The sequence below is a fragment of the Schistocerca piceifrons genome, chromosome 6 (assembly GCF_021461385.2).
Source record: "Schistocerca piceifrons isolate TAMUIC-IGC-003096 chromosome 6, iqSchPice1.1, whole genome shotgun sequence".
Classification (NCBI taxonomy): domain Eukaryota; kingdom Metazoa; phylum Arthropoda; class Insecta; order Orthoptera; family Acrididae; genus Schistocerca; species Schistocerca piceifrons.
The window spans coordinates 367,146,006-367,158,687 of NC_060143.1; the positions used below are offsets into that span (position 1 = coordinate 367,146,006).

General features: G+C 39.0%; 1 protein-coding gene across 4 annotated transcripts in view; it reads left to right on the forward strand.

The window, feature by feature from the left end:
• LOC124802628 (ATP-dependent RNA helicase TDRD9) overlaps positions 1-2,433 on the forward strand; it is a 263,497-nt gene extending 261,064 nt beyond the window's left edge. For all 4 annotated transcript variants that reach the window (XM_047263517.1, XM_047263521.1, XM_047263519.1 and 1 more), the window contains exon 26: positions 1,695-2,433. In XM_047263517.1, coding sequence (XP_047119473.1) covers positions 1,695-1,824 — 130 coding nt within the window. In that variant the 3' untranslated portion in view covers positions 1,825-2,433. The remainder of the gene's footprint in view (positions 1-1,694) is intronic.
• The last annotated feature ends 10,249 nt before the right edge of the window (positions 2,434-12,682 follow it).

Below are 12,682 nucleotides of genomic sequence, written 5' to 3' on the forward strand. Positions count from 1 at the left end.
CTATGTGCTTGCTTCTGTATGTGGTTATGCCATACATGCTTTTGTTCTTGGCAAATACTATTAACGTATTACCAGCCATTGGTATTACAATACACAAAGTTTCCCCACTGAAAAATGATTCTTTAGATTTTCCTTTGAAATAACCCTATTACAAGGGGCATTCAAATAGAAACGAGCCGTAGTCTGGAATGTGCAAATCAGTGAGAGGAGGGTAATATCGTGGCATGTGTAACAAAGTGTGGCTCCAACCAGAGCCTGGAAGTTTACAGCCCGTCGCTAGAGGGCACACGTACACGTCACATGACTATACAGAGCTAGCAGCACCATGCATCAATCATCCACTGCTGCTAGTCGCATTGCAAACCGTGACATGGAGGAGTCAAAAGAAGAGAAAAGAGGTGTTGTTCGTGTTCTGACAGCAGGAGGAGTAGGAGGAACGGAAAATCATCGACTAATGTCACAAGTGAATGGCAAACACTGCATGTCCCTTGTCAAGGTGTGGCACAAGCGTATCAGGGAAGGACGGGTGTCATTAGCCGATGGTGCATGGTGTGGAGCACTACACTGCATTACCAATGACATTGTCCAGCTGGTGGAGACACTCATTACCCAGGACCACCAAGTGACAGTGAAAGCCATAGCTGCTGTGGTTGGATTGAGCATCAGAAGTGTTCACACCATCATGAAGAATGACTGCACATGCACAAAGTAAGTGCCCAGTGGGTGCCCCACAGTCTTCAGTCACATCCTGGAAGCATGTCGAATGGCCCATTGTCTTGCTCATCTGCAGCATTATGCTCAGGAAGGTAATGCATTCCTGGCATGAGTGGTGGGTGGAGAGGAGTCATGTTGTCATCACTTTGAATCAGAATCAAAATGACAGTCTCCAGTGGAAGCATCCAGGGTCACCACTACCCAAAAAAGCCAAGGCCATCCACATGAGTGCAGGAAAGGTTATGCTGACATTATTCTTTGACCAAGATGGCCACCTTCTGATTCACTTCCTGCAGCACGGGACAACAGTGAATGCCCAGTGTTACTCGCCAACCTTGACCACCCTTTGCCAAGCGATCAAAACAAAACAACCAGGCATTCTCAAATGTGGGGTGATTCTGCTCCATGACAATGCAAAGCCTTGTATGGCCAACACAGCTGCGGCACTCCTCCAGAAATTCAAAAGGGAGGTTCTCGGCCACCCTCCCTGTGATTATGTGATTTTTAGTCCCCTTAAAAAGGCTCTGAGGGGCAAAAGATTCAGCTCAAATGACGACGTCTAGCTGTAGGTGCAGAACTGGTTAACATCGCAGCCCCAGGAATTTTATGAGACAACCATTCACCACCTTGTGTCACAGTGGGACAAGTGTCTTAACAGCCAGGGTCAATACTTCTAACATACGGGTTCTGGTTTCTGCAATTATGCCTCTGGTTCATTTCCTTTTTAATGCCTCTTATATCAATATACAGTGAAAAGAACAGGTGGTCATATTGTGTGTGTGTGTGTGTGTGTGTGTGTGGAGGGAGCGAGAGAGAGAGAGAGAGAGAGAGAGAGAGAGAGAGAGAGAGAGAGCGCCCTTCTTCTGAGAAAGGCCATCGTCCAAAAGCTTGTAAGTTTCTAGTATTCTTTCCATATTGTTATTATTCCATCCTGGATGTTCCATTATGTGGGAAATTATTTTATGTATTTATTTTTTCAGGCCTCATCTGAAAAAAATAATTCAGTGTAAACTGTGTGATGTGGAAGTGAATGGGACATCTTCTCTGAAGATTCACTTGGAAACTGAATTGCATAAAGGGAAGGAGTCAACTTTTACACACTACTGTTAGTGTGTAGTATCAAAAGCCTCTTTATATTAGATAATGTCTTGTTTTGGATAGACTACATGTTCCTGTTGGAAGGTTGTTGTGATGTAATATTTGTATTTTGGGACAATGTTGGGACTTGAATCTACTAGTTTTTATACAAAGAAGAATTTTTTATTTTATTTTGACGAAAGAGTGATTTGAAAAGAAAATGAAACAAAACTTTTGTACCATAATAAGTTTCTATATGGACAGTAAGTTTCATATAGTGTATGTGAAAGAAATGTGCCCAGAACTCAAGAATTTGTGTACAGATTTTTGCATTGTTTCACTTTATTATATTTATGTTGCACATTATTTTTCTGTGAAGGGAACAGGAATCATTTGTATTTTTCTCTTCATCTCACTTTATCTTAACTATTATTCCAAAGCTATTTCCAGTGTTTATATCAATCTTCAGTACTTAAATTATGTGCAGTAATTTGTTAGTTACAGTTTATTCATCAGTATTATAACAAAGACAATTGTAATTGTGAAACTCCTAGTTTGTGCAACTCTGTGAACAAGTGATTGTGATCTGTGTCATTGTTATTTGTAAATATTAAAATTGTATTGTAAGTATTTTGTTCGTAATATGTGTCATTGAATTTATAGTTACCTGAATTTCATTTGTGCAAATTAATTGGCACTTTTTGTGTAAAGCATTTTTTTTTTTTGGGGGGGGGGGGGGCATTTGCAGGGAAGCTGCTGAGAAAAAGCATTGTGGATGAGAGTCCATAGATGAAGGGAAGGCTGTGCCAGATATAGAGCTGATGAGGCAGAACATTGAATGAGATCAAAGACAGAGATTGGAGTAATACCTGGAACTATAGTAGTGTGCACAAAAGGTGAAGAATAATTCAGGGAGAGGAAGAGAATACATTTTGACATTACCAGTTTCTGCTCTATTTCTCTTCCTCTCTTAGTGACTGTGCTGTTGTGCATGTCCAGACAATATATTTCCATGTGTTGTTGCTATTGTGATAAGACTGAGACCTGGAGGATTACAGTACAAAAGGTGTGATGGAGAGATAGTTTCCAGCTACACAAATCAGACAAGTTGGTGGATAGGACGCATAGCTACAAGTTGGGAAGCAACCATCACTAGGTAGCCAATCTTGCCCTTATGGAAAGGTATAACTGCCATTTGACTGTATGACATGCTTTATTACACAATCTAGATTTCGGTCTTAGGCCATTTTCAAGTGTTATAAATGTAAAAAATTATCTGAGTTGTGTGGAACGCAAGTCATCGTTAAAATATGTATTGTCAGTTATATAAATCTGATGTTTTAAATTTTATAACCAAAGATATATATTTTAAAGATGACTTGACTTGCGTTCCACACAACTCGTATGATATTTGACATTTGTAACACTTGAAAATGGCCCAATGATGAAATCTAGAGCATGTATTAAAGTTTATCATACAGTCAAATGGTAATTATATCTTTCCATAAGTTTTTGTGATTGGGGCTCCAGGAAAAATCATCAATCTTGCCCTTGTCGACAGTTTAGCAATGACCATTCATATGGGGGACAGCCATCTAGAGTAGATACTGTAACTGCTGTAGCAATGTTACAGTGAGTAGAGCTACCACCAATGGCCTGGGATATACTGGGGGTGGGAGGTAAAGTGGAATATGTGTCTGTAAGGAGTGCCATAAAGATGGATCAGAAAATCCTGTGCATTGTGTGAGTGAGAAATCAATACTTCAAGAGGAGTGGGAAGAAAGTGGCAAGGCCATACAAGAGAGAAATTTTGGTGGGAAAGGCTGGCAGATATCAAAGTGGAGGCTTTTTTGGCGAGTTTACTATGAACTGAGGCTTTTGTGAAACTGGGAGAGAGGTGGAGGTCGATGTCTGGGAAGGTGCTGCAAGGTCTCCATGTGTAATAGATATTTGTCATCTAACCACAACTCCATAGAAAGTGATGTAGGTGACATACAGTACAACTAGTTGTTCCTCCTCATTCATGACTGCAAAAGTTAACGTGACCCTTCCTTGGATCAACTTCGTGAATTGATGCTTAGAACTCCTCCCCGTGTGTTCTGTGCAGTTATCTCACTGATGTAATCCGTTGAAAAGTTCTTGAAGCATATTGGATTTGATCAAAAGTCTACTGATGTGGCTATAAGTGGAAGTACAGGTAGCTTATCTACTTTAAATAAATTCCAGGATGCCATTATGGTGCATTTATTGACAAACACTGTAAAATAATTGACATTCATACAATCAAACACAAACCACCCAAGAATTAAGGAAAACTTGAGAGCATAATTTGCGTAGAGATTGTTTCTGGATTGCCTCCTAACCAATTGAAAAGATTGGTGTCCAACATAAATCTTTAGTACACTTTGTATGGTTTAGGAACTATTCGTACACTGTTGGCAGAATAATAATTTTCATTTGTTCTCTGATATAATTAGTTCACAGCATAGCACCACTGTAGAAGCAAAGGTTTAATGATATGTAGGCTTTCCCTAGCGTTTATTATGCTCAAGTTGAGTTTTAATAATAATATTTAATAAACAAAAAAGTCTTAATTTCATGCTAAATGTTGGTAGGTGTTCCTGTCATTGAGAATTGCAGAGTATGAGCCACTCTCACAGCTTACACATAGTTCCTACTACCACATGGCAGGACGAGTCTCTCTGCCTGTGTTCCAAACGTGAGAACTGCGTCTTACTTGTCACTGTAGCATTCTACATTACTACTCAAGGAAGCAAGTTATTCCTGTTGACTGGGGAGCATCCCATTTGTGTTGTAATAAAAAAATTATTACTACTAAATATGCATATGAAAACACTCTTTAAACTGATACAACACGATTGTGCTACTAGAAATGCCTGGGCGTCATTATTACCCATCGTACTTTATACCTAAAGTCGCACATCTTCATCATCCTACATACGAGAGAGTGTAAGAGTAAAAAATAAAATCATGTATGCGCATTCACAATTAACATCTCTGCCAACTCGTACATTCAATCAGTTCTCTCTCTCTCTCTCTCTCTCTCTCTCTCTCTCTCTCTCTCTCTCTCTCTCTCTCTCAATAAATACTAACTTCACAATATCGTGGGGGTTCTTTCATCATGCACCTACACACAATACAGTGTTAAAATTACCAAGTAAAATGTTATCCAATATAAAAGGAGCGTCACATACCATCTTTGGTTTTTTCCTTCCCCCTCATGGCCACCCCCTCCCCTCCTCCCCAGTTAAAATAAGTAATGTCATGATATTACAGTAAAAAAGAGTAGCCTTTACATTTAATCATTTCTCTCTACATAGCAAACATATGCATCCAGCATCAAAAACAGAATTTTAATTAAACCTGTTGAATACTTATTTAACTTAAGTAACTAAGAAATGAATTTTCATTATGAACTTCCCTAAATGCAAATTCTTCATTAACTGATTTCCTTAGTGTCTTTACAAATTAAACAAATTTTGCAAAATTACAGAAATACCCTATAGTATCATTTACTTGTCTTTTCATTTTATTACAGTTTGTTACAGCTCATTCTGTTCATCGCAAGTCTTTCATGAAGCACTTACGACTATACAGTTGTTATTTTAGAATACAGTTCACTGAGCTTGCCCCTTTTATTTATTTATTTTTTTTTTAACGATTCTGTCAAATCTGATTGTTCGCCATCGTCACACAGCCTCCAACTACGTCCTTTTCTTTGCTGATGGGGTTTCTGATTTCCTTGAACCTTACTGATTTATTCACCATGGCTTCAATCGTGGACCAAGATTACAAAATAATTTTACATTTTCTATAATGCTTGTATATTTTTATTAACTATTTCCCCAAGTTCCATATAAATATCATCAAAAATTTATTGAAAAAGACTAATTCATTGTTTTTATGTATCAAAAATAATTATCTCCAGATTAAGGATATCAATCCATTCCATGGTAAATATTCACATCTTATGTTTGCAAACATCTCCCATTGTGATACACCCATGCTTACGTCTTTGTGATCTCACTGCTAGCTCCAGCACTGACAGCTGGCTATCGTATTCCACAGGATAAGTATCGGGGAGACACACCTGTGTCCACTGTCCTTAAACATCACACCAGTCCATTCTCCACCCAATTCATTCATCGCAATGTCCTCAGAACTGGCAGCCTCTTGTGCATTGATAAACTTTTAGCGGAGTGGACATTATTTACTGTAACTATCTTTTTAACATGTTACTTTACATTTGTTGACTTACATTAGTTTGTGTGTGTGTGTGTGTGTGTGTGTGTGTGTGTGTGTGTGTGTGTGTTTTGTTTCTTCCTGTACACGGTATTCATGTTTATCATAGCCAAACGGCTTCCCCTTAATTACCTTGCTATTTTTTAATACCTACAATCTTATACACTTGTTTTACCAACTGGGACGTTGCATGTGACACTTCCACTGCATTCAGCTGAGGTACTCTGCTCTTCACATATGGACTGTCAAAAACCTCATAAAATGTCTTTTATCTCAACATTAACATTGGAAGATTTTTCATGGTCTTTCATTAAACTTGCCCTGTTTGGAAACAGATTTTGGCATTTCAAAAGCAGATTCCTTAACTCTCCATTTAGACTTTTATTAATTACTCAAATTCTCTGCACATAAACCCTTGTTTCATTATTTGATACACTTTTCCAATATTGATCTAACTTTTCTTTCCTTTCTGTGAGGTATTTCTGTTGGATTTCCAGGGAAAAGATTCAATCATCACCTTCACATAGCATTGATTGTGTGCTTCTTTATGAGGACTTATTGTAATATCAATCTTTATTTTAAAGTTTGTACTACTTACCTTCATGGACCTACTACCATTCTCAAAAACATATCCTTTCTTTTAACAAAACTGATACACAGATCTGGTACCACCGTGTCGATTTATTGATTGTTACCTCCGATGTCATCTGCAACCTTAAATCTCTGTATTGGTAATACAAGTACTCTCTCTGTTTCTTAATTATATACCTGTGAAGTCTTTCTGCAATGGTGCTTCATTTTCTGCAAGTTTCAGGGACTACTACTGCTTCAATACTGATCATTTAATATTTGCTGTAAACTAATAATCCTCTTAACTATGCTTTCGTCCTACCCATGTTTTTTTGACATGATCATTGTCCTATCTATTACAATGACAATGTTAACTCTTCTCATCTGTATGTTTTCTCTGCCACAATCATTATGTAAGCTGTTATCACGCAAATGTGAATTCTCACCCCTGTTTGCTCGTTATAAACATTGTTTTGTCTACTATTATGGAAACATGAACCGCTTCATTTCCACATATTCCTTTTCTAGAAAAATGTTTACTCTTATCTCTCATTCTCAATTGTGAGAACATTGTTACAGTTTCCGTTCCCAGTATCCTTTGATTTCCATGTCGTGCCCTTCCAACTGTTACCCTTCATTGCTTTTTCTGACAAAGCAACTAACTGATACAGTACCTTCAAAACATATTGGTTTTCTGTCTGTTATTCCTGATGTGGCATACTTTTCTTATTTTATGGAAGGTACCAGCTTTTCAAACAGTGGTCCATATTGCTGACATTTCCACTGTTATAGGGGGTGATCAAAAAGTTTACATTTGAAGACTGTAAGGTCCAGAATCGTTATGCCAGTCAGGCAAAATCATTGTGAGTGTTGAGGCAATCATCCCACTAATGCACCACATTGAAGATACTTATTTGGTAAAATACTGTGTCCTGCTGTATGAAGAAGTCCGTAACTGAATGCTACGCATCTACGTCCGACAGGAATTGTCCCTGCTTCAAGGTCTATGTAAAGGGACAGAAGGGGTGATAATCACATGGGGGGGGGGGGGGGGGGAGATGGGGGACTCTAGGGCGGGTGCATGACTGTCCCCCACTTGAATTTACGTAACTTCTGCATTAGAACATTTGCGATATGGGGACCGTGTTGTTAAGAAGCAGCAGCAGGCCTTGTTGTAGTTGTACCTTAATTGCACACATTCTTCAGTCTCCACTGGTGTTTATCTTTCTGTAGCCAAGAAAACAATAACAGCCTGTTTGTTCTATCTGGAGACATTTAGTAATAATGTCACCATAATTCACACTTCAATATTTACTGCACACACATCGGAAAGACACGAATACCACACTAATTCTTTGCCTATACGTTGGTGCTAATACAGGGTGGTCAGAAACAGTCTCAAAAGCTTCTAAGGGTGTGCAGGGTGGGTTGTGCTGAGAAATGATTGTTAAGAAAAAATGTGATACATTCTGCTGTTCTGAGTTAATTACCATTGAAGTTAGCCAATCAGGGCCATTTAACGTGTAAATTTGAAGCAGCCTGCCAGAGATGGTGTCACTAAAAGTATTCTCCATTTGGTTTCGTAAAACTGGACAAGAGAGCGATGTAAAAAATGAACACAAGACGGTAGTAGGACTCAGACACAGCCACATGCTGACCAGTCTCATGCACTATCATCTACACCATGAGAACATTTGCTCACATTTGAACGTGTAGGGCCTGACTGGCTAACTTCAGTGCTAATAACTCATATACGGTGCAACATACTGAATTGTTTTCTGAACAATTATTTCTCATTGCAAAATTTGTGGGCTTATTGTTATTATTATTATTATTAGTGCAACCCTACTTTTCAATTTTTAATTTAACTTTTTATTTACATTTTCAGCAGAAAGTTCAGTGTCTGTGTTACTAAGATCACTGATCTCATGCCGAATACCATTAACCTTCTCAAACACCTGTTTTGCATTACTGACCCTTAGTTTGCAAAAATTAAAAACATTCTCATCTTCACTGACATTTTTTATATTGTTCAGTCTTAAGGGTTTCACTAGAACTCACGTTTTTTGCAAAGTTATTTTTCATTAACATGTGCTTTACCATGAAACCAGTAATATTTTTTATTTAATTGTTTAAAGTTTTCTTTTCTATTCATAGCAGGTGTGTCTCCTCTCCCTCTCCCTCCCTCCCCCTTCCCCTCCCCCCCCCCCCTCTCCTCCCCTCCCCCCCTCTCCCCATTGAGAGCTGCTTCCATTTTATCAAATTTATTCCTTGTGTCCCTTGTGAATGCTCGTTAGTCTCGTTGATATCTTTCCTTATTAGATCAAACGTTTTATTAGTATCCCTAGAAGATTCTAGTCTTTTTGATATCCTTTCTTATTTCATATAACCCAGTTTTAAATATCTGCACTGTTCCCCTTATCCTGCTTTCCTGCTTACGTTTCCTCTAGTTACTTCCTTATTAATAATTACCTCAGCACTTGTCTCAGCTATGTTATCTCTTGAACCTAAAGTTTCTAGACCCATGTCCTGCTCTTTGTTTTCTTCTACGGTACTCATCCTAGAGCTCTTAAGCAAATACATATATAACAATATTTAACCAATACTATTTTATCCCCTCTCATAAGTAATGTGAACTTTGACTTGCTTTTTGTACGCTGTGGATGATGTTGGTGATTGAAGGCTGCACTGGTGCTGCATCTGCGTACTGACTCTAGGCCTCTATATGTGTGCCTCAGCTACACCCCCTCACTGCTCCCAAGGCAGCTTGAACTGCCTCCCATGTGCTCCCTGCACGTAACAATTCTTCCTTGCCATATCTGCTGTCACTGTCTTCTGTCATCTTCCTCGTGTTGCCCTCTTGATGACTGATTGTGATGTCACTTGCAAAATGTGTGTAATCCTGGGATGCAAATTCAGTTTTTCAGTGAAGCAATCTTATTACTTCCCGTGACACACACTGGTACAAAAATTTGCATAATCAGATTACTTTACATTTAGAACTCTTTCACTCTTTGCATCATCATAACCTCATTTGTGGAAATTTTGAGCTTTCTAGATGTACTGGGCCTTCCAACAATATTGTAGTTTATGCTTTGAAGTATTTGTATCTATATATCCCAATACATAATGAAGGAACTGAAGATAATTTAAAAAACTGTGGTTTGAAATTTACAGAGAAGATGCTGCTCTAAAGTCCTTCAACATCAAAAACCCCAGAAGCAACAACTGAGATCCCATTTATTGTGCTAGATGTGCATCAGATCGCCATTTGCCTTTTGAGCATAAAGCTGTGAAGTCCTTCATTAAATTCTTCTAAATATTGCACAACTAGGAGTTAACAAAAACCACTATGTGCTGTGGCACTTTATTGTGTTTTAGCAAATATAAGCTTTATGCTAATGGAAGCTGTATGGCCTCTGAAATAGGAAAGTGATAATTTTCAACATAAGGGGGGATATTTTGTGGTAACAGCCCCAAACTATTTCCTTCTAAACGCAAGAATCATCTAGTGTTGTTCTGCAGTTGCAGACCTATTTCAGTAGAAAGTGTGCTATTTTAACATTTTTTCATGTTCCATATGACAAAGAATGTTCATCAGAAGCAGCAGTCAGGTGAACGAAAGTCTTTGGTGGAATATGCAATGGCTATTCAGAAAGAAACTTATGTTTAGTCACTGCTTGACAACAGATGGCACTAGTGTCTCCTTCTTGAATGTCAGAGCATCTACTGAATTTGTAAGCATCAGGTTGTAATCGTTTGCAGTTCGTGTTGGCTTTGTTTGTTGTGCATGTTTAAAATGTGTGCTGCAATAGAAAATAATCAAGTTGTGAAGTGCGATCAGTGATGAGGTTTTTGTTCACAAAAAGTTGGAACAAACTGAAATTTGTCAGGAACTTTATATGGTGTATGTAAATGACACGCGAGCAGAGAACACCTAGTCTTCCTAGAAAGACAGAAAAAAAATCTAAGAAATTAAGATCACTCAGCATATGCCATATAATTTGACAAGGAAGATGTATGCAGGCAATGCTATCCTGTTTATGAAATCATTCACATCAGTATCCAAACAGCCTGCTCCAAAGACTGATGTGAGCATACAAACAGATACCACAATTACCAGAGTCAACACCTGCACCTGCACCTGCACCTGTTAATGTAATTGTGGGGGCATGACCTTCAACAACACATCAGTGATGGCAAAACTGGAAAGAGCAACAACAAATGTAACCAATGCTGTCCAGGTAAGCATTTTCCCTCAGGAAATAAACAGGCAAGCTCAAAGTCTCTGACCACACAAAAACCCTCACAAAATAAACACTTAGAAAAAGGAACCTTTAAATCCAGAAGATCAGCTCCCAAAACCATCTGTCCATGTCTCACTATAGTTGGCTGATGACCCAAGAAAGTACTCATAAAAACTATGATTGCTCCAGTGAATGCAAAAACCTGACTCTCAACCAGATATCAGTTAGTGATTAAAGGAGCCATGTACACCAATATGGAAGCCGATGCTGTGTTCAACCCTGTTGGAAAAGAAGAATGCCCCATCCAAGAATCAAAATCGTATCAGGAGAGAGAAGAAAAATGTAAAAGTCAAAGTGATCCAGCAATACCAGCTTTCCCTACTACAGCCTAACATAAACAACAGAATATGGACATTGACAATGCACCCCCAACCAAGCAGTGCAACAATTTAAATTCTAATTATGACACTGCTACAGTGGAACTGCAATGACTATTTCTTCAATTTAACTGAGTTCAACCATCTGTAACCTATTTAATGGTAGATGCACTACAGGAATGAGTTTCCCAGAAGATTATCACCTTATCATCAAAAACTACAAAGCAAACCACAACCACCACACAAATAGTCAGGGCAACTTGAGGAGAGAGTACATTAGTAAGCTCATAGATATTCAGTGAAAAATTGCACTCCCCAGCCACTGACATACCAGGAGCAGTAGTGGTTTCTGTTTGTGTGTAAACAGGATTTAGTGTAGTTGGTCTCACATGCTTCTGCAAAGAAGTGAAATGTGTCTCAGAAATGTACTATGTTGACTAGTGTATATTGCCTTATTCTAAATTTTTGTGTGAATTTTAGTGCATTTGCCTTGTGCAAGCTGACTCTGTAGTGTAGTAGGGGGAGGGGTTAGGTAGCGTAGCAGAACAACTTAGAGTGTGCCCAGTGACTCTTTGAGTTAGTATTATATTACTTGTGGTTTGACAAAAATTGATTAAAGATGGATAGGGAGTGTGTCTGTTGTGTATGGATCCAGGAAGACTTGGCCACTGTCTGTAAACAGATGGAGGTTGTGTTGGCAGTGGCCAGCCAGCTTCAGGCTGCTGCCTTTGGCTGCAGTGACATTGGGGCAACTCGGAGATGCTTTGGCACCTCTGGAAGCTATAGTACCACCTGGGATCCCTGATTCTGCATCATCTTCCATTTCAGACATCCCAGCCAGTTGACGCTTCCCTGACGATGGAGAGCAAAAGGTGGTGGCATCACAGATCTCTGGACAGCAGGCAAAAGTGGGTACTGGCCACACGTTTGTCCTCCTTTGCTTTAAAAACTAGTTTGAGGTGTTGTCTATCTGAGCCAGCACAGGATGCCTCATGTGTCAGGACTGGGGCTGATCTGCCTGAAAGATCCACCCAAACACAGAGGGTTGGATTACTTGTCATTGGGAACTCCAACATTACAAAGGTGATGGAGCCCCATCGCGAAATAGCAGGTCAGGAGAGAAGTCCAGTATCCATTGTTTGCTTTCCAGGGGAGGTCATGTCCGAGATGTAAAGGAGGCTTTGCTGGCAGCAATTTGAGTGCTTAAACCATATGCTTAGATGATTCTCTGACAATCTTAGATGTGGCTTTCTTGACCAATTCTGTCAGGTGGAGAACTGTATGGCACCCTTAATAAGTCAGGTGGCCACTACATGCAGGATCGTGGAGTATATGTGGTATGCACTTGCGGATTTTCTTACTATAGAGAAATCTCTCCATAAGCCTGATAGATATGTTCTCATTTCTGACAGGGAAGAATATTTTTCAATTAAT